Here is a 22,646-nt window from a genome sequence, read left to right as displayed (position 1 = left end):
GTAATCCTCTTAACCATATTGCTTCTTGACATGCTTGCGATGCTGCAACATACTCAGCTTCAGTAGATGAGAGAGCTACAATACTTTGCTTTTTGCTTGCCCAGCTTACCAATCCACCACAAATCATGAAGAGGTATCCTGAATGTGATTTTCGATTATTTGGATCACATCCCCAATCAGCATCAACAAATCCACTTAATTTGACTTCAGATTCCTTATGTCCGTCAAAGCAAATGCCGTAGTTGATCGTACCTTTAATGTAACGTAAAATACGTTAGGTCTTGTCTTGTCGCTGTAACTGCATACGTTAATGCACCAATTAATGCTTGATATTTGGTTATGCTCATTGGCTCTCCTTCATTATTCAACAACTTGGTTCCTAGCTCAACGGAACCTGCAGCAGGATTGCCTTCTTGCATTCCAAATCTCTTCAATAAATTCGTCAAATACTTTGATTGATGAAGTCGCATTTGTTTCTTTTCCCTGTCTCGTTGAATTTGAATGCCAAGACAGAAATGAATTTCACCTAGATCTTTCATTTCAAAGCGTTTCTTTAAAATACCTTTCTCCTCGTCTACCATTTTCTTGTTGTTACTTGCAAGAATCAAATCATTGACGTATAACGCTAGAAGCTTGATATTATCTCCCTTTCGTTTAATGTACAGGCACGGATCAGAATTGGATTGAGCGTAAGCGGATTTCTTTAAGAGCTGATCAATGGTATCGAACCAGCATCTCGAAGATTGCTTCAACCCATATATGCTTTTGTTTAATTTACAGACGTTCTGTTCTTGTCCCTTTTTCACATATCCTTCAGGTTGCTTCATATTTATTTCCTCTTTAAGTTCACCGTTCAGAAATGCCGTCAACACATCCATTTGGTGTACGTCCAAATCTAATTGATTAGCGATTGCCAAGAGAGAGCGAATTGATGTATATTTCGCTACTAGAGAAAATGTTTCTTCATAATCCAAACCATATTCTTGTAAGTATCCTTTAGCAACTAACCGAGCTTTATGCCCTTTCAATTTAACCGTCTGCTTTGACTTCACTTTGAATATCCATCGAGAATCTACGGCTTTACGATCTTAGGTAAGTCAACCAATGTCCTAGTATTGTTTTTTATTTGAGAAGAATATTCACTGTCCATTGCTTGTTTCCATTTCGCCTTATCTGGACTATCAAAAGCTTCTTTAATATTGAGTGGTTCATCGTGACGGATAGATTTATCATCAATGCTAGCGACATTGTTCTGCCACCAATTACCTGTGATCACCACACCAAGCTTTCACGAAATTTGTGTATTCGTGCTGATCGTCGTGGTTGTTGTTGTTTCTCTATCATACTGTTGTTGGAACTATCTTCCATGTCTTTATTGACTTCATGTTCTTCATTGTCTTCTAATAGTTCATCATTCTGTTTTCGGTCACAGTATCTTTATCATATCCATGTATTACTATAGTAGATTTCTTTCGTCGATCAAATGAGCTTTCGTCAAATAACACGTCTCTTGATATGTGAATTTTACCTGTTGAAGCGTCGTAGAATCGATAATTTTTTACTTGTGAGGCTTTACCAAACAAATGTGCATTTCTTCAAACACTCGATCCTGACATAAGCGTATTTAAGATGAAACAAAAGTATATTGTTAAGAAAATCCCTTTTCTTTTGCTTCCTCTAACCTCTCGAGAATATACTTTGCTTTGGTTTCTTCTTTGTGCTTATGTCGCATTGAAAACTAGGCTTCAAAGTTAAAGATTTTTAACATGAACTTAAAACAAGTACTTTGTGAAGGTTTTTGCAAAAAAATGAGGCCGAAGGAAGGAAATCATTAATTATTTAAAGTTTATTTATATCATTAGGAGATATCAATTTAACATTTAAGTCCTAAGATGAATGTGGCAACAACACTTTCCATGATAGCTCTTGCATTTGTATGTGGAATAACATAAGTGGAGAGTACACTACCATTTTGGATTAGAGCCACTACACCGAATCCTACTTTACCTCCGATCAGTAATAAGCAGTTTTATGACAATAAGTTAAAGTTATGAAATTGTCTTGTGCTAAATATACTGTTGTAATGTACCAGCTGGTTACTTTTCATAGAATGAATTTAACTTTTGCCATGATCATAAGTAACGCCATAGAATTTAAGCGGTTTTCAGTATTGTGGGAAACTGCGCTATTCAATTATTAAATTTCAGAATTCAAACAAATTCCTCCAATAAATGTGACAGCAGATAAAATTTTAAAGATATTTCTTTCGTCTGCCATCTTTTCTCCTAAATAAACGAAGAGTTTATCTTCAAGACACTGCTGTTGTAATGGATTCATCTGGTTCCATTGGAGATTGCGAGTACAAGAAGGGAAAACAGGCAATGAAAAATCTCATGAATATAACATTGCCTCCCAACTACGATGGTAACTGGGCTGGTGTTCAGTACTCCAATTAGGCAAGAATTATGTTCAATTTCTTTCCTGCTTCACAAGCTGCCACAAAATCTGATTTATTCAGCTATGAAAGAGGGTTGACAAACACTGTTGACGGCTTAACAAAAGCAAAAAATTTATTTGATGATTCTACGAAAGGTGAGTCGACAAAAAATAGTTACATAAACAAGGAAGTTGGAAAATTATAATAGTCATCACTAACTGGTTTATCAACAAAACGCTGCTTACAAATATTTCTCTATTTCTTTCATGCTAGATAAAAGCTGAAATTTAAAATTTTGAAAGTTACATTAATCTAAATAAATAAATCTGAACTTGTACGCTACTAATTTAAAATTCTAAAAAGGCGCTTTTTTAGATTTTACTTCTTTAATAACAAGCGTAAGAGTAATAACAATGAAAAGGCTCCAGATTTGTGGGGACTTTGCTAACTATAGTTTCATTAAAAGAGGAATGACTTTCAATTTGTCTAAGATCTTTGAAATGTGGATATCATTGTTTGATATCATTGGCTTTTCTTTCAGTAATATTGCGTTACAATAAAATCGTTAAAACTGGTTTATCTAGCATCAGTATTTGTAAAATAGCAATACTAATATTAATTAAACAACAACATTCTCTTCTATAATTTGCATAGAACATCTATCTCTCAAACTATCAACCCTACGTATTCACTTCATTTTTGCCAAATTTATATAGGAAGCCGTCGCGGTGCAAGTCAAATGGTGTTCCTTCTGACAGGTGGACAGTCAAACGTAGATAAAAGCCAAACAGTACCAAATGCAAAGAAACTGAGAGATGACGGTGTGGAAATCTATGTTATCGGTAGTGGAGCATTTACCAGTGTAATTGAAAAAATTGTTCAGATTGTTTCATTTCCACCAGAAGATTATCTATTCATAGTTAAGGATTATGGAGACGCGATTGGTGTCGTAAAACTTGTGGTCAAAGAAATTAACCCAGGTCAATATGCAGTCGTAAAGAAAATTCCTCCTCCCTGTTGAAAAGTGACTCTTTTTACTTGAGTTCTTGCATTGAGAAAAATAAAGTTTTTTTGCAGTTGATGTATTAATTATATGATGATATGGAAATTGTTAAATTGAAATGTTTGAAAGATTAATTGTTTCATCAATCCGCAAATGTTGTGGAATTTTTAGTCAACGTTATGTTTTAAAAGGAATAGTACTTTTTCACTTACGAAATATAAATTCTGTATAGCCAATCACTTTTCATAATGATTTGAACTTTTTCGGGGGCTTGCGTCCATTTTATTTGGTTTTTGCTCTCATTGCATACAAGGCAGTGGCGTGCGGTGACCGAATTTAATAGGCAAGCGCTGACAGTGATTCCACAATGCATTCAGTCATGTTGTACAGGTGTCGTGAAAATGCCGAATGTAGAAGTAAAACATAAAAGGATGAAAATTCTTATGCTATATATTTTATAGGAACATCAATCTTATTTATATCTTACATCAGTTACATGATATCTACCGGATACAAATATCAAAACTACTACGCAAAAGGAAGCTCTTGTCAATATCATTATCTTGTATTACATGCTACAGATAATATCTTCTACATACATAAATTGCAAGACAATAGGCGCGAAATGTATTGTAGCAGTCGTGATTATAACAATTAAGAACAGCCAGTTTCGCGCACAAATTGGCACGGTGTGTTACAAACTGAGGCCATGGCGTTGTTTAATGTTTATATTTTGGTATAATGACGTCATGGCAACGTGTTCTCCCGTTCTTCAAAATGTGTCTGGCACTGACTCGTACGTTTCAGAATATCGGAGAGTCGTGCTTATTGTTTAGTATCTTGTACCTTTTATTTTTAGTCATTAATTTACGAATTCAACGACACAAGACTGACAAGAGCATAGTGTTTTGGTCATAATGCTAGTCACACTTTACCACAACACACGTTTGCGGGCATTTCCATATCTCTGCAGACTGCTGCCTCTGCTTTTTTACGCACATTGTGTGCAGAAAATAATAAAATAACCAGTAAAGCACCTACTACTTTGAATTAGAAATCAGAACATTACCTTTCGCTCTCAGTCATCTTTTAATAAACGATAACATTAACGGCGTGAATAATTCGGATGTCCAATGTGTTGAATATACGAATATTATTCGTGCGCTGATAGGTGTTTAAAATTGCGAGCGTACAAGACTGTTGACCAAATGCTATCAAGCGGCGCCCTTAGAAGCGCCGCTTGCCTTTTCTCGATATTCCTCGAATAAGAAGCCTCTAAATCTAGATTAACGCATGCGCAAATGTTCAAATTGAGCTCCGAAGGCAAGCGCGCTTGCCTTGGTTAATAAATAAGAAATTTTTAAGGTGTATTTACTCCACTTGACTCATCTTACAAGTGTAGCAAAGTGAAACCGAAAATCACGACATTAAATGTGTATAAATAGCAAACATTTCAGCTGTAAATACAATTTAGACAAAAGATTACATTGACATTGTTTAGAACAGAAAAATTTAAACTGATTTTGCTAAGAGATTGATCCAAAAAATTTTTGTTCGGTAAAATGCTTAGGCAAGCGGCGCTTGCCTACGCTTACATGACCGCACGCCACTGATACAAGGACAGTGAACCAAGTCAATAATTAAAAGTACCACTTCTAAAGCTAACGTAGTGTCAAGTTTTGATTTAAGAGTTCAGTCAAAATATTTACAGTGAAAGGATTACATAAATGAATCATCAATTCCTAATCTCATGTTTTTGTCATCAAATGCTGATATAGTAAACTACAAGAGTAAGCATTTGACTACTAACACATGTAGAACTAATTTTTTCAGACGTGTGCAATAGAGATTCTAAAGGAGGAAAACACTGGTCATAATTAACATTAACTCGATCTGCTCGAAAACAGAGTTTGGTTATAGTTGTTTATTTAAAATAGTAACTGAGTAGCACAGTGAAATTCAGTGCATGTAGTGTCACATGTAGCGATGGCAATATATGCATTTATAATATGTAAGTGAATTTTATATTATTTCGTATAAGTTGTTAACAAAACTCGCGCGTGAAGCAATCCAAGAAACATTTAGATTGGCCCCAGGCTTTCTGGTTACTCATGCGTGTAGTTTTGTGACAATACAGGAAAATTTGAATTTAAAACGCCGGCTTATCTTTGGTTGTCCGAATTACATAGGTTACATTCTTCGAGCTCCTGATAAAAGAACAATTGAGAACTTTTACTTTCACCATAACAAGAAAGACATATGCTAATTAGTAAATGAAGAAAGCCAATAGAAAAAAATATAAAGTAAATGGTTTGAACCCGGGAGTGTCGTTACATGTTTGTAAATGTCGATCGTCCAGGTTAATATAGTCCTGAGAAGGACTGTTTTTGTTGTTGTTGACTGACGTTTCGACAACCTTAGCGGTAGTCATCTTCAGAGTCAAATGAGGAGTAAACGTCAGGTTAGCTGTATTTGTTATCTGCTTCTTACGTCATTGTATTGTGTGTACATGAAATTTGTATTGTCATTGTGAATTAGTGTGAAGTGAAATGTTTTTAGTTGATGGTTTGTTTGTATTGTGAATAAGTCGTTTTTAGGTGCCGGTAATTGCTGTGGACTGTTCAGGGGGGCTTGTTCCAAGTTGGTATACCAAATTTCTAATGTAAGCCGTTGTCTATAGTCAGTACTGTAAATAATGCATTTTGCCTAGTCCCAATCAATGTTGTGCTTTGTGATTCGGTGATGCTTGGCAATGTGATTAGTTTCGTCTTGTTTCTTAGTAGCTCATTTGTGTTCAGTAAGTCTTATGTTTAAGTTCCTGCCAGTTTCCCCGATATAGGAAGCGTGGCAGACGGTGCAGTTTATTTTGTAAACTGCACCTTGTCGTTCTTTGGGTTGCTCTTTGTTGTAATTTACCATTCTCTGGCTTTATTTAACTTTAAAACACTACTTAAAATACTACAAAACAATAATATGGCGGATTATATATATATGAGTACCGCTGGTCTGAAGTACCGCAGATAGTGGCACAGGGAGACCAATACCAATAAAACAATAATACAACATTCTCCCTCCCTTAAACAGAACTGATAATAACACTTATGAGTTCAAAGTTTAGAGTCTATTCGTCTTCAAAACCATAACGGGTTGGTGGTTTTACGACACGCACTGAGCGCCTCAGAGGGGCATGTTGCTGTCCCAATTCAGTTGAAATACTCTCCTTCTCAACTGCTTGATGCTCAGCCGGAACATGTGCCTGGTCTTTTCCCTCTGCAATAGGCGGCACAGTGGCAGGGATGGTGTGATTTTGTGCTGGGGGCCATGGTGCCAGATCTCTCAGTGATACCGTTGATTCTCTGCCGTCCAAATATTTAATATGGGCATAAGTAGGGTTAGCTTCCTTCAACTCTACCAGGTCAACAAGTGGGTCATTCTTGCTTGTTCTCACAAATCGGCGGTCCGGTCCGGGGGACTGTAACCAGGTGGGAAGTGAAGTACCATGTGTCGAACGGCGTTGGAAGCCAAAAAATCTCTCATGTGGTGTTGAGTTGGTGGCGGTGGAGAGGAGAGACCTTGCTGAATGAAGCGCGTCAGGGAGTACCATTTCCCATTTACTGTCCGGCAGGCTTGCTGACTTGAGAGATAAGCGAATAGCTTTCCACACTATACCGTTATAGCGTTCTACTTGGCCATTGCCCATCGGGTGGTAGGGTGTAGTTCGGCTCGTGGCGATGCCTCTCTGAGAGAGGTATTCTTTATGTTCCTGGGACATGAATGAGGCGCCTCGGTCTGAATGGATGAAACCTGGCGTCCCACACAAAGCGAATAACTGATCCGAGCATCTGATAACGGTTGATGAACTCATGTTTGGGCAGGCGAAAGCAAAGGGAAGCGTGAATACTCATCCACGACTGTTAGCATATAGGGATTATTAGTAGTCGTAGGTAGTGGACCTTTAAAGTCCACGATGAGTCGCTCCATAGGTCGAGTAGCCTTGATGAGGACTCCTTGCTGTGGTTTGTAAAATTGGGGCTTGAGCTCAGCACAGACCCTACAACTAGAACACACCCTCTTAACTTCTTCTCTAGAGTAAGGGAGGTTTTTCGACCTTATGAAATGTAACAATCGAGTGACACCTGGGTGGCATAGAGCAGCGTGTATCTCAGTAAGGCTAGCTGCAGGTATGGAAGCTGTGAAAGCCCGGGTAAATGAGTCGGGAGCAGCGTTATCCTTACCGGGCCGGTATTTTATGGTGTAGCTAAAAGAGGCTAGTTCTAGCCTCCAGTCCTGGATTTTATTGTTCTTTACTTTGGTGCGTCTTCCGTTGTCAAACATGAAGGCGACTGACTGCTGATCGGTTTTGAGTGTAAAATGTCTGCCTGCAAGAAAATGTTGCCACTTCCTGACAGCTTCAATTATGGCCAATGCTTCCTTCTCTACCGCAGGATAGTGGAGCTCACTCCCTTAGAGGGTCTTAAAAATAAACGCTACAGGTCTGCCTCCTTGATTTAGTGTAGCAGACAGGGCAGTTTCTGAAGCATCAGTCTCTACAATGAAGGGGAGGCTCTCGTCAATAGAGTGTAACGACGCTTTCTGCAGCTCCTCCTTCAGCATTGTGAATGCATTCAGAGCATCGCCATCAAGTGGAAATGAGGTTGCTTGTAGTAGCGGTTGTACTTTGTCAGAATAGTTTAGTATCCATTTTGCGTAGTATGCAAACATACCGATAACTCTTTTCAAGGATTTGGAATTTTCGGGAGGAGTGAAGCTTTTAAGTGGACGAAGCCTTTCCTGATCTGGGGCGATGACACCATTCCCTATACAGTAACCAAGTAGATTGATAGAAGACTTGGACTCTACTGTCTTGTTTTCATTCAGAGTGAGGTTTCGGCGCTTTACAGCCTCTCTGAATTTCCTCACATTTTCGTCATGCCCGAACTGATCGTAGCCTGCAACAGTTATATTATCGAGGTAAGGAAATGTATCTTTCAGGCCCTCCTCTTCTACGAACTTGTCCATCGCTCTTTGGAAAACTGCTACGCCGTTGGTTACTCCAAAGGGGATGCGACAGAACTGGTAAAGCTTACCATTGGCCTCGAAACCGGTAAATTTTCGGTCGGCTTTCTTGATCGGTACCTAGTGATAGGCACTCCTCAAGTCGAACGTTGAGAACACTCTATATGAAGCTAGGTTGTTGACCATGTTGTCGATACGGGGTAACGAGTATGCATCGAGTTCCGTGTAGAGGTTGACGGTTTGAGAATAATCAATGCAAAGCCGCTTCTTGTGTCGTTGTAGTGGGTCCTTTGATACGACGACTTGAGCCCTCCAGGGCGAGGTGCTAGGTTTGATTATGCCTTCAACGAGTAGGTGGTTAATTTCTTGTTTAATAAATTCCTGGTCCTCCCTGCTGAATTTCCGCGACTTGCTTGCGATAGGCTTACATTCGGGGAGGAGGTTCGTGAAGAGGGATGGTTCCTCAATAGATGCTGCTGCAAGAGCACATACAGGTACCCCGTTGGGTACTTTAAGTTCGGGCTTTTCCCCACCGAACTCAATGACAACACTTTTATGTTCCCTTTGAAAGTCCTGGCCAAGAATGATATCACTACAGAGATCCTTCAGTACCCCTAGACGTACAGATGAATAGCACTGGTGGCCTAGTTGGATGTCAACAAAGCAATGGCCAAGAACTTTGGCTTTAAGTGATGTGAGAGCCATAGACAAACTGTCATCTGACTTGAGTAATTTGAGGTTGAGCTGGTTAGCTACCTTGTCGTTGATGTAGCTATCTGAACTCCCAGAGTCAACAAGGGCAGTAAGAACAGTATTGTTGACATTGACTTTGGTGGATGCTTGCCTAAGGCTCTTTGGACAGGCGGCACTTATGGAGCAGAGTGAGGCAGATCTTATTGATGCTGTAGTCTTAGTCCCTTTTACAGCCTGAGACTGGCAAACTTTAGCGTAATGGCCAGTTTTACCACAATTGTTGCAGACACAGCTACGTGCAGGGCACTCCTTTCTATTGTGAATAGGGCCGCCACAGAAATAACATTTTCTTTGGGGTTTGACTGCTGCTGACACATGGTTATCACTTGGTAAAGGTTCCTCACCACCACTTTCAGTAGAAATAGAAGCTGCCGAGTTTTCGGTTGGAGCATAGGCTTCAGAGTTTTTCTGGGCTAAGTCTAACGCGTTGGCCTGATCAAACGCCGTCTTCAATTCGAGTTGCCTGTTCTCCAGAAGTCGTTGGCGGATTAGTGGTGATAGAAGACCATTAATAAATGAGTCACGGACTAATTCCTCCCTATATTGTTCTGCAGTCACACTTCTGACGTTACAATCCTTGTTTAACTTTTTAAGTTCCTGTAGGAACTCTGTAAGCGACTCACCAGGCTTTTGGCGCCTTGTAGCAAGTAGATGACGTGCAAATATTTCATTCGGAGGCTTGATATACAGATTATTTAGTGCTTCAATAGACGAATCGAAGTCCTGACAATCTTCGATGCAATCGTAAACGTTGTGAGAGACATAATTGATGAGAGTACGGTGTTTGTTTGGGGCTTTATCGCCGCATTCTTGAATGAAGTTGTTGAACGTTCGGAGCCAATGTTTCCACTCTTTCGCGGCTGACGGCGAATTTGGGTCCAAGTCGAGACGTTGCGGTTTCAATATCGTTTCCATATTGAAGAATTTAAATAAAGTTAAATAAATTGTTGTAATTTACCATTCTCTGGCTTTATTTAACTTTAAAACACTACTTAAAATACTACAAAACAATAATATGGCGGATTATATATATATATGAGTACCGCTGGTCTGAAGTACCGCAGATAGTGGCACAGGGAGACCAATACCAATAAAACAATAATACAACACTCTTCGTCCTTTATGTTCTTTAGTACTTGTCGTAACGTTGTGATTGGTTTATGTGCTACACGTGCGTTGTATGGTCGTAAGATACGCAAGATAGTCTCAGACGTACCTTTGATGTAAGGTATCGTTGCTGTTGTCACTGAGTTGTTCGTTTCGTTGGGTTCGTTAAGTTGTAAGGGTTGCGTTTGATAAAGTCAGAGTTATAGTTGTTTTTGTCAAAAGCACGTTTGAGATAGATGTTTTCGTTTGTAGAGCGTCCGGTGAATCACATATGATTTGTGCACGTCTTGTTAATGTTCTGATTGTGGTGGCTTTGTGTGATGTAGGGTTGTAAGATGATTGTTCTAGTAGTCGGTCAGTATGTGTTGGCTTGCGATAAACTGTTGTTCGTAGTTTTTGGTTGTCATGTTTTACCAAACAGTCGAGAAAAGGAAGAGTTCCGTTTTCTTCGACATCTTTGGTAAATTGTATGTGGCTGTTTTGTTTGTTGATGTGAGTGTGAAAGTTATCAATCTCGTCTACATGTAGTGCTGTGATTGTGTCATCTACTTAGCGGAACCAAAAAGGTAGTGCATGTTTGTAAGTCGTGAGCGCCGTTCGTCTATCGATTGCATTACAATTTCAGTAACTAAATATCAAGTTAGTATGAATTTATCTGTTTATACCATAACAATGAATAGCTTTGCTTCTGAGACAATGTATTTAATACTTGTCCATCCTTAAATCCTCGACTATAAGTCTACTAACAAAAAGCCAATTATTTTGCACGTTTGTATTCTTTCAAATATTACTAACAAGTTTATGATTAGCGACACGTCCTTCTGAGACGACGTATGTGAGAATGGGCTCTAGCGCGGTCAGTGCGTTGGCGATTTAGATCAAAAAATTTGTTACGATTTGACAACCCAACATGATGCGATGAGCTCGAACACTTAAAACAAAAATTGGCGGATTTATTGTCATGCATATACTGTCAAATATTATCTTTATAGGTTTACACTGCACGAAATCGTGGTATAAAATAAAAGTGTTAAACGAAATTATAATGAAACGGAAAGTAGCGTTTTTTGACCAATGTTTTTGCAATAAGCTTACCTCTGAAATCTTACGTTGGCTTTGCGACGTAAAAATGCCAAATTTAAGTGGTAGAACGATTGATTGACAACCCAGCAAACGGCATGGCAACGCAACCACGCTAGAACACAGTGTCGTGTACGTCGTCTTTCATAGACGCGTCCTGGATCGTACACTCACCACTATCTTAATGTCCCCGTCAATTTCTGTTATTTTTAATGAAGCTTTCCACTGCTTGTATACTGTCTGCAAGCTATTTTAAAATTATGACATAATAGCAATTACTGGATGGCACCATATCATCTGTGCCACCGCATCACCGCTCCACAGGTAAAGCGGAGGACTAGTATTCCGAAGGTACGAGTTCAAATCTCGTCCAAGTCACATATTTTTCATGTGAATATAAAAACCTTGTTAGGATTTATATTATGTATTATTTTGAAAAAAATTTAGAGAAATTAGAGACAGCATTGTTATGAACTATCAGCTAGAATATTTCACTTTAAATAACCATAAATGCTTTTTACATCCCAACTGAAAATGTAAAGAGAAAGTTTATGCGCGTAGTTTTCGAAAGTGTTTTCTCCTAAAAAAAACATCTGAATGCTTAGTGACCAGAACTCAAGTTATGTTCTTAGGTCACTAAATTATCCTTTCAAGCCTTTGATTGGCAGTCTGCACTCTTCAGCGAAAGAGAAAATGCTTTGCCCAAATTACTTCTTTCTTCATACATTAATGTTCTCTGTTATAAAAAAGTTTAAAATTAAATGGAAAATACTAAAGACTTTTTGTTGTGAATCTGTACGAAGCATTTAATATATAACCCTTTGTCAACTTTTTGAAAATTTAAAAAGTTAGAAAAATTGTATGTTTATTTTATTTCATTTTGCATATTTTTTAAGAGGCAATATACAAAATTATTTCATTTGTATTCCTCATTCAATCGATTTTAAGCTGATATGTGTTAGAGATTTTTTTACTCATGTCTTTAAGAATTCGTACAATTAGATAACCAGTGTGTTTTATACTTTATTATAAAATAAGAACAATGCAACTCATGCACAGCATGATTCTTCTGTACAATTGAGTGTGTATTTGTCTTTTAAAGTGCTTATCTCACAATTTTTTTTTTCGAATTTTCGTATTGCTTCTTCAAAAGTAATCTAAAACTTATATTACAATTTTTCCATGCGATGCATTGTTTTCGAATTATTATTGATCAAATATGAAATTTGACAGAAAAAGTTGATAATTGGCATAGGGCCTGGATCAAGTCTCTGTGACGTAACTTAAGGAACAAGTCAAGGTCTTGTTGTTATAAACGATTAGATGGCGGAGTTGAATTCTGATTCGGAAAGCTCTCATAGTTCGCAATGTGATTCGGAGTATGATTATATTCCCGGTTATGTCATCGAAGATGAAACAAAGAACATTAATGACCAGGAATATAATAAAATAAATGAAAATTACGGCGAGTCCGAGTCCTATCTATACGCTGATGAACCAATGGCCGAACAAGCATGGTATGAAGACTACGTGGAAAAGTCAAATGAACATAAAAAGCAACTTGAAATGCTACAAAAAAGACTTGATCACACAGTTGAGTTGAGTTCTTGGTGAGTAATAAAATTTCTAATTTCAATTCAACTTATGAAATGTATTTCAATTCAGGTTTCAAGTTATGAAATATAGACATAAACGTGCAATTTTCTATTTAAGATTACAATCGCTTTTTTTTACTTTTTGGGCAAAAAATTGTTAAAAGATGCTCGATTACAATTTTTTAATGTGATTTTCTTTATTCATCAGGTGCAAGTGTAGTTTTTGTCAAGTTACACTTCTTCAGAATCCTCTAGAGGCCTGGTGCTGCCAAGAACTTAAGTCTGTAGCTGAAAGCTTGACTCACCAGTCGGTTCTGGCAGATATGTCAACTATTCCATGTTGTGTGGAATATAGAGGGTACGAAGAAAATAAAATAAATGAGTGATGTGAAAATTAAGTTTTCCTATTTTTTGGGCAATCTGCCACATGTTTGTGACCTTTCATTGGCTTCTTACATGTCAAACATTTTGGCTGACTTTTTTCTTTTGAAACTGCCACATTTGACTGACAGCTGAATGGCACACTTGTAGCTGCTGGCATGAAACAAAAACATTTTTATTGTTTAAAATGATTTTCAAACCATTTTTAGCTACATGTTATATAATCATTATTAATTACCTGGAATTGAGGGGGGGACATCATTGACCACAATGCATTTTCAACGGACCTGTTTTAGTATCACCTCAGATCTGGGTTGCTTTGGCAGCATGACATTCATTGGTGGTGGGACATTTCTTTCAAAAAATTTTGTGAATTTGATAATGCGTCTTTGTCTTTTATTGACAGCAACACACTCTCAAATAATTCATCCACATACTCTAAAAAGAAATTATTGTCGTATTCAATACTATGAAATGATGCAAAGCAACACATTTAGCAACAACTTACCAAATTTGGGCTTAACTCTGACATCCCTCACAGTTCCTTCACCATTTTTAAACCTTGGATACACCACATTTATTTGGGAACTGCCATCATTCTTTATCTTTACATCACGCCTTAAGTTTTTGGTGAAGTGGATGGATGCCAAAATGTGTCTAAAACAATAAAGACTTGTGGAAGTTGCAAAACAACTAACATTGTCATATAGGAAATTTTCGCCCACCTGCAATACATTCCAACATAGGAATAATGAATTATTTTTGGAGCAAAATGATTCAGGACAGAATGGAATCCTTCCAAACAACTTGTTTGAGCAACTGGTGAAGCCTGGTGAATTGACTTCATTAGTTGTGGGTGTAACAATTTAGCACAAAGCTTTTCATGGGCAACTGAACCTTAAACATTACAACAAAGAATGATGATAAACTGTTAGGGAAGTTATCTTTAAATAATGCCTTCACAAACCTTCTAACAAATATTCCCTTGGTTGAATATCAGGGCCATGAAAACAACTTGAAAAGAGTGGATCATCCAAATTGGTGTGCTTGTCTACTATGTGACTCAGGAAAGATTTGAACTTTGCCCAAATTACTTTGCCATCACCATCATAAGTAGAACAAGCACTCCAATAGAAATGGTTGCCACAGGGTTTGACCCACTTTTTCAATTCTTCACAACCTTTTTCTTTGCTAAGCTTTGTTATTATTTTGGTTAGTTCTACAAAAATAGTACCATTAAATTGTCCATTAATGACATGCAAATCCATACTCCTCTCAAGATTTTACATCTTAAATTCAGCTTACTTTTTTTAGATGCCATAAATCAAAATAGTGCTTCACATGTGCCATTTTCTCCCTCATATGTTTACTGATAGATATGTGTCTATCAGATATAAATGTTGATAATTGTATGCCACTGCTTGATAGCAATTCCATGGTGTTTTTAAATGCCATGTATTCCATAGCAGGACTACTGCCAGCTTCATTTCTCTAGAATAATTGAAGTTGAAATTAGCATTTTCTTCTCTACTTTTATTAAACATGTGATGTAGTCATAAACCTGAACTAAGGAAAAGTGAATAATGGATGACGTGGAACAACAAAAGACGGTATAGGCACAGTACTTGGCACAATGCCCCATACTGTCATGACGACCATCACCTGCCAGAACAACTGATCCACATTCTTTAGTTTTTTTCAGCAGTTTCTGTTGGTACTTTCTCCAAAATTAAATATTGATGGGAAAAGAATGTTCTATAAATGTAATTTAAATATTAGTCACCCTTTAGATCTGCAGCTTAAACCAAAAAAACATGCCATACTTGCTGATGTCTAAAGTATGTTGGCAGTGAAATAACTTGCAGTCCCATATGCTTCATTGCTTGAAATGTTTTGCTAGCTGAAGATCCCGCCACTAAGACTGCAAATGAAAGTAGAAAGTTTCCAGCTGCAATCTTCGTACCAGGCATCAATGGCTGACTTTTCCAAACAAATTCTTTACGACAATCAACATTTTTGCACATGGTTTTTATGGTCACCATTGTTCCACTTTGACAAACATGAACCACTGGATTTTTTCCATGACAAAACATGCATGTTTTAAACAACAGAAGAAGCTGTGTCAAGAAGACAATGTATTTCTGCTGCTTTTGCACATTGTCAGAAGTGTTGATTCTAAAGAACAAAGAAGTAACACCAAATACTAATTAGTGTGAAGCCAGAACAATGTTTCTATTTAATATATATCTTACATTGGTTCTGAGTATTCATCAGCATCATGAACACTCTCACTATTATCAAAAAAATTTTCATCATCTTCTGTGTCATCAGTACTTGTTTCCATTTCAACATCAAAATCATCACCATCAGAATCATCATCATCCACACTGTCTGTTTCCCCATCTTCCAGGTTTGAGCTAGGATCAAAGTCACTGCGTGTTGATGAAGTATTTGCAGTGTTAATGCTGGAGTCCCTCTCAACTGCATGGATGAGAATAAAATCAGAGCAATGAGAAACATGATACATTCTAAATATTTTGAAATTGGCAATGAAAGCACACCTTCTTTTCTAAGTTTTTTTAACTTGTGTTTTGCTGACAGCCATTGCCCAGATAATCGTTTGTTCTGCTTTCGCAGATTGTAACAACCAGAACAATCTGCAGGCAATGTTTGGGTGCCAACTGTTTGATGGGTCTGTAAAGGCGTTCATGTACTTCAAAATATATTATCACTTTATAACACTGAACTGAATTTAAATACCTGTTCTATTTTATCGATTTCAGCCAATTTAGATGCGGAGGTTAAAGTGTTTTCAATTGGGAGTTCTTCTGCAATCGTTTCTGTGATGATTTCTTCTTCGATGAAATTATCAGTTGAAGTAGAGCATGATTCGCTCACCAAATCTTTTACCATGTTTTAACCTATATACGGAATAAAACATTAAAGAAGCAACAAATAATTGCGACATGCATATCACTAACAAATCGCTTTTCATTTGCAGATGGTATCTTTTTACTTACCCGTCGTTTCTCTCTAGGTGTAGGATTTTTTGGTTCATCATCTTTTAGAAATATTGTTGGATAAGCGGTGATTCCAAAATCATCTTTTTTCAGCCTTGGTGTATAATTCTTCGTCCCTGGGATTTCTACCATGTATTTTTCGTAATCCGCATCAGTAAAATGAACGGAACAAACAGCCGAATACGAAGTCGGTGTCCATCGAGCGCGTTTTCTTGCAACAAAATTCACCCAGATTTTACGTCTTCGCTTCGCTTCAGGACGCTCATCACCGTAAAATGGTATACGGTGAAGAGAAATTCCTTCCGCATAATTTGCTCGTTTTGAACAGCCGAAAACTGCACATCTATCAGGCATTTTGATGCAGAGCCGTAGTAGATGAAGTAGAAATTATAGTAAAAATCACACTTCAGAAAAACTTCCTGTCCTTATGTTACGTCACATACTTCTCGATTCAGGCTCTCGTCAAGCAAATTGAACGCGCAGCAATTTTCGCCATTATTGCCGATTTTGAGAAAAGAAACGCATTTATCTCATAAACGAAGCCATCAATAAGAAAATTGTAAAATAACTTTTATTATGATTTTTTTACCTTAATCAGAAAATTCGAAAAAAAAAATTGTGAGATAAGCACTTTAAACAATCTGACCTCTACCACTGCAGAGATCAATCAATTAAATAAATTACGGAGAGTTTGCAAATCAAGATAATTTATAGGAAAAATGAACATATTTGCTTTGATTTCGCTTTAAAAAATGTTTACTGTGTTTTCACTAATTTTTTCAATGACAGAAAATATCTTTTATTCTAAAGTGATTATTTTTTCCTTCATCAAGACGTATACACAATGCTTAGGTGATAATAAACTATGTGTACTTTTTACAACCCACTCGTACCAGTATTGAGCCATAGCCAAAAACTACTTAACGCTTTCGTCATCGCCTTTTTTTGTTTTGTCAATGAAGCAAAGTCTCCTCCAGAACACAAAATAGTCTTTGATGAAATAATGTCTATACTAAGATAAATCTGAATTAATTAATTTATTTATTTATTTATACTAATTTTCAAAGACTCATCTAATATTTGTTCGTGATTCTAAGTGAAGTTCAAAAAAATGTATAAAATGAGTTGAGTTTCACTGCATTTAAGATTGTTGCTTGGTGACAATGTAATTAAGGAAAACATTAATGTGAAAATTTCTCACATGTTAAGCGAATTAGACCAACTTCAAACTTGAAGTGATGTACTATTACTACATTTGGAGACTTGGTTTATGCATGAGACAAAAGCTTCACAATAATCTAGAGACAGTTGTCATGACAATGCAGTAGAGATGACCATGTCTCTCTATCAACATACATGCACTTGCTATTTTCGCCTGCCAACACGTACAGAATCAATACGAATAAAAAACCTCAGCGCAGATCATACTTAAAGTTTAGCATCTCACTTGCAAGACCTTTAAACATAAAAAATTGTATAATCACAGTCCTGTAGAAAAAAATTTATCACATGGGGGCTCTCTTGACGAAACTGAAGCAATGAAATTATGAAAAATTACCCATTTCAAATGTAGAAGGGTGAGGCTCCTCCACCAAGCGCCCTCCCCCCCACCCCTTCAACAGCACTGTATAAGCATCTATGGTATGAAAGATATGCAATATTTCAAAGGTTTTTCTGTTGGAAGAGTTAAATATTTAGTTTTTAGATTTTGAATAAACGTAAACTGTAATACAGATCCCTGGCTTTGCATGACGCGAAAAAAAGTTGCAAAAATATGAGGTCCAAGTTTGGCGTTGCAATGTTGCAATCGGAAGTAAATATTTCAAAATCTTTACTTTTGCTTAAGATTGTAATATGTGTATCAGAGACAGCAGTATTGTAACATAATTTATCTTTTTTTTTCATTTCAGTTAGATCAACTTCCATGTCATTAAAAAATAGCTACATTTAATGCAAAAAAAATTTAATTTTTCTCGAAGAAAAAATACAAGTGCGACAAAGGGTTAATCACTTTTTAACAAGGAGGAGGAATTTTCTCAACTATTACATATTGACCGGGATTAATTTCTTTGATCACAAGTTTGACAACATCGATCATGTCTCCATAGCTCTTAACTCTGAGAACATGATCTTCCACTGGTAATGAAGCAATTTGAACTATTTCTTCAATTCCACTGCTAAAATCTCCAACACCGATAACAAAGACTTCTACACCGTCATCTTTCAGTTTTCTTGCATTTGGAACGGTTTGGCCTTGATCTATGTTTGACTGTCCATCTGTCACAAGGAACACCATTTGACGTGCACCACGACGGCTTCCTGTAAATTGTACAAAAAAGAAATGAATGCATTTGTTTGAGACAGTTTGAAAGATAGACATTTTATCCAATTTGTGAAAGAAAATGTTCTTGTTTAAGAAATATTATTATCGTTTTTATCAAACAACAGATACAGGACAAACCATTGTGACGAGCTTATGAAATGTAATATTTAAAAAAACAAAGAATCTCAAAATAATCTCCTCACTTACAGTGTTATACATGTTCAAAATCACGAATCTTTTAATGAGCATGCACTACTTAGCAAAATAATTTTATCGGACAGGCACAAAGCTTTGGCTTAATTAGCATTACCGCTCTTATGCCTTATTAACAAAATGTATTCTTTTTTGTGTTTAAAATGAGTAGCTACCGTTCAAGCTCTGAAAATTCGTAGCTATATGTATTATAATATTTTATTAACTATCGGTGGCAAAGTCAGCCCAATCTTTTACTCCTACAATATAAATTTTTCATTTTTTTAGAAAGTTCATTCATTCATTCTTTTTCCAGTAATTGAAACCAAAAGACGGCTACCTAGCATATAGAATGAAAACTTTTAGACTTTATGCAGCAAATAATTTGATATAGCTATAACTGCTTGTTTAATTTACAATATCTCGATTGCTGCAGTATATGAGAGATTTGACAGATAGGATTTGTTTTTGATATCAGAAATTTTGTAAGCATCATGTTGTTCGAACGCCATTTAAACGCCTGTTATGACAATAACTTCTTTTTGTTGTGTGATCCAAAAAAATGGATTCTTTTAATGCATCCTTTGTAGAAATCATGAAGTATTTACGTGCACAAAATATTTGAAATATTCGTATATTAGCTAATCTAACTTACCTTTCGTAGGATCATCAAATAAATCTTTTGCTTTTGCTAAACCGTCAGCAGTGTTCGTCCCTCCATTTTCAAAAAAAAAACAAATCAGATTTTGTGGCAGCTTGTGAAGCAGGAAAGAAATTGAACATAATTCTTGCGTAATTGGAGTACTGAACACCAGCCCAGTAACCGTCGATGCTGTCAGGTAATATTATATTTATGAGATTTTTTATAGCTTGTTTTCCCTTCTTGTACTCGCAATCTCCAATGGAACCAGATGAATCCATTACAACAGCTGTGTCTTCAAGGTAGATTCTTCGTTTATTCAGGACAGAAGATGGCAGACGAAAGAATTTCTTTACAATTTTATCTGCTGTCACAGTTATTGGAGGAATTTGTTTGAATTCTGAAATAAATATTTCATGAACAACTTGTTTGTTAAAACGTTTACCAAAATCCGTAAAACTTGTGGGCTTATTGGTCAATAGATGTTTATTAGCTAGTGCAAAAACAGATATGATCTCAACCTAATAATTTAATCAATCAATTATTTATAGAGGATTTACAAATCAACCATGAATACAATATATATTGTAATTTTATAAAAAAAATAAGATGTTTTTCGTATTTGCCCTGGCGTAGACGTAAACCTTGCAGACGCTTGTGAGAGTTCTCGAGCAGGTGCAACCCAGAGCCTTCTGTCTCTGGCTTGCACTGGTCTGCGCTCTCCAGTTCTTTTCAAGGTGTTAGCGGTTTGCATAAGCCTGTGCAAACACAGCAAAATCCTTTACTTTTTAGATATTTCTTATTTTTAAGATATTCCTTATATAGCTATCTTAAAATCTTTTGTATTTCATAAGGGTGTTTATGATTATGGCTACTCATCGAGTTTCTTTCAAAAATAGAACAATGTGATAAGCCATTTCTTTTCACTACCACGTAACAAGTTCATAGCATTTACTTACTGTCATAAAACTCCTTGTCACTAATTGGAGGTAAAGTGGGCATTGGTTTTGTCGTTGGTAACCAAAATGGGTGAATACTCTCCACAAATGTTGTTCCACAAACAAATGCAAGAGTTAATGTAGAAAGAGTAATTGCCAACTTCATGTTAAGACTGCAATGTTTTGTTAATTTTTCCTAAAAGAATTGAATTAAACTGTAAATATGTGAGGCTTTCCTTCACTTTCAAAGTATGGTACCAAATACTTCACATTGTTAAGTATGTGTATGACGTTTATGCTGAGACTATTTGAGTACAAAGATAAATACTTTTTAATTGCGACAGTTAGTTATTTCAATGTTAAACTGATCCAACTTTAAATTTGCTGTTGGGTTACAGGTGCTAGAGATTCGTTTCCAGATGTTACGCAAGAGAAAAAATGCGTTTCTTTCAATTTCCATGGTATGAAAACAAAACAAGTATGTGAAATTTTAATTCGTAGTACTCACCAAAACTTATAATCGTTACTAACAAGCAGCTGCAAGAAGCATGGAAATGTACCACGTTTGTTGCTTTTGCAAGAAGCAAAATATATATATGTCAAGAATTTTAGCAATAAAAAGTATATATTATGTCAAACAAAATTTCACATACACATTGTGTCATTGCAGGATGGTTAGCAAGCTCAATGGCAAAATCAAGCAGTTTTAAACCAATTTTCAACATGCTAGAAATATTATTGCATTGCCATTATGCACATTACCACACTATGCCACAGGTTTAATTCCTACATATATTTAGTTTTATATTATGATACTTTTGTTCAGAAGTAGTCATTCTGTTCGAATATTAAGTTGCAGTTCTACTTGACAGAAAAAGGTAGGGGTGTTATCAGCAAATACGCTTTTCATATTGCCCTCGCACACTGCATGTATTTACCAAAGGGATTCGCCAAACTCAGTGTTTAAATGAAAATTAAATTAAACTGTAATTGCACGGCATTCATCATAGAGCGCATAATGATTGTACAACAACAATCAATGTACAGAACATCTGCAACAGTTGATTGCTTTCCGTAGGTGATAGATGTTTTTACTTACGTAGCTAATACATTCACACAGACACTTGCATTCAAACAGCTTTTGCAAGATGATTTCAGCGAACATGACGATTTTACAGATTGTAAGATTGCCTTAAGTCAGTGGAGATTTTCATTTGCTTTCAATTACATTCTTACACAAACTCTCATTTCACCGTCACCTCGCTTTTACGGACATTTTGTAAATCTTAATATGAAATGCTCTACGACAAAACGCAATGAAATTAAACCTCATACTACGGCAAGGCAGTAGTTCTTTAATTTAGTTGATTTACGTTAATTGTCAAAGTGCGACCAATAGATTTAGAAAAGAAAGCAGCTTACAAAAGTTAAAAAAATTAACCAGCTTACCTTCAACTTTTTAGCAAACTTGTCAACGTCTTAGCGAAAGCTCTTCCAAACTCTGATAATGTCAAATCAGTAATGACCTTAAAGACAACTTTTCTGGTATTTTATGAGTAGTAATTTTCTACACTTCACTGCTTTTTGAGACACAAGGTCACGTTTAACCAATTGATTGCATATGGCGTTAATATACCTTGTTACAACGTTACATAGGTTCTGAATGTTTTCACTTACATAGCTAATACGTTCACACAGACACTTGCATTTAAACAGTTTTTTCAAGATGATTTTAGCGAAGATGACGATTTTACAGATTGTAGGATTGCCTTAAGTCAGTGGAGCACAGAAGAAGAATACAAAAAAATATTGTACGAGATTGCTTATGCAAAATTTTGTCTTTGAATTATTTGGCCAACCAAGAACACGCCTCAACAGCATAAATTTCTCTTACACTTTGTTTCGCTTCAGATTGTTTTAGTTTTATTTTAATTCGGTTTATGCTTTTTAATTAATTCTTGTGCTCACGTCGACGCAGATGTTACATTTTTTGGTCAAACCTTGCCTTATTTAAATTATTAAAAATCATTGCTCAGTCAAATCACATTTGTTAACAGTATTTTTCCAAGATTTTCATTCGCTTTGTAGGAAAATAAAATAGAATTATAAGCCTTAAACTATACAAACGACGAAGCTTGTATGGCAAGGTAAATGGTTGAAA

At 36.3% G+C, this 22,646-nt stretch overlaps 2 protein-coding genes and 2 long non-coding RNA genes across 4 annotated transcripts; 1 reads left to right on the top strand and 3 right to left on the bottom strand.

Annotated features, from left to right (window-relative positions):
- The first annotated feature begins 12,704 nt into the window (after positions 1-12,704).
- On the top strand, positions 12,705-13,377 carry LOC124454128. The gene is made up of 2 exons (XM_047004936.1): positions 12,705-13,006; positions 13,200-13,377. The coding sequence occupies exons 1-2, from the start codon at positions 12,720-12,722 to the stop codon at positions 13,375-13,377; spliced, it is 465 nt and encodes a 154-aa protein (XP_046860892.1). The 5' UTR covers positions 12,705-12,719.
- A 98-nt stretch (positions 13,378-13,475) lies between these two features.
- On the bottom strand, positions 13,476-13,944 carry LOC124454634. Its single transcript, XR_006951547.1, has 3 exons — positions 13,881-13,944; positions 13,611-13,810; positions 13,476-13,525 (listed from the first exon to the last, which is right to left on the bottom strand). It is a non-coding gene; the product is annotated as an uncharacterized LOC124454634 (long non-coding RNA).
- Positions 13,945-14,668: 724 nt separating this feature from the next.
- On the bottom strand, positions 14,669-16,852 carry LOC124454127. Its single transcript, XM_047004935.1, is given in 8 exon segments — positions 14,669-14,863; positions 14,934-15,103; positions 15,106-15,127; positions 15,196-15,547; positions 15,625-15,853; positions 15,934-16,066; positions 16,133-16,282; positions 16,393-16,852. Coding segments are annotated over 8 exon segments (1,605 nt in total). The 5' UTR covers positions 16,747-16,852.
- Positions 16,853-19,857: 3,005 nt separating this feature from the next.
- Positions 19,858-22,026, bottom strand: LOC124454633. Its single transcript, XR_006951546.1, has 3 exons — positions 21,935-22,026; positions 20,507-20,681; positions 19,858-19,947 (listed from the first exon to the last, which is right to left on the bottom strand). It is a non-coding gene; the product is annotated as an uncharacterized LOC124454633 (long non-coding RNA).
- Between the last annotated feature and the right edge of the window lie 620 nt (positions 22,027-22,646).

Source organism: Xenia sp. Carnegie-2017, unplaced genomic scaffold (assembly GCF_021976095.1).
Source record: "Xenia sp. Carnegie-2017 unplaced genomic scaffold, XeniaSp_v1 HiC_scaffold_3, whole genome shotgun sequence".
NCBI classification, from domain to species: domain Eukaryota; kingdom Metazoa; phylum Cnidaria; class Anthozoa; order Malacalcyonacea; family Xeniidae; genus Xenia; species Xenia sp. Carnegie-2017.
This window is presented reverse-complemented; position numbering and strand designations above follow the sequence as displayed.

Excerpts from the sequence above, each read along its gene's own strand:
- LOC124454128 (XM_047004936.1), top strand. The coding sequence starts at position 12,720 with ATGGCGGAGTTGAATTCTGATTCGGAAAGCTCTCATAGTTCGCAATGT. Across the intron at positions 13,007-13,199 it reads ACAGTTGAGTTGAGTTCTTG|GTGCAAGTGTAGTTTTTGTC; the intron begins GTGAGTAATAAA and ends TTTATTCATCAG.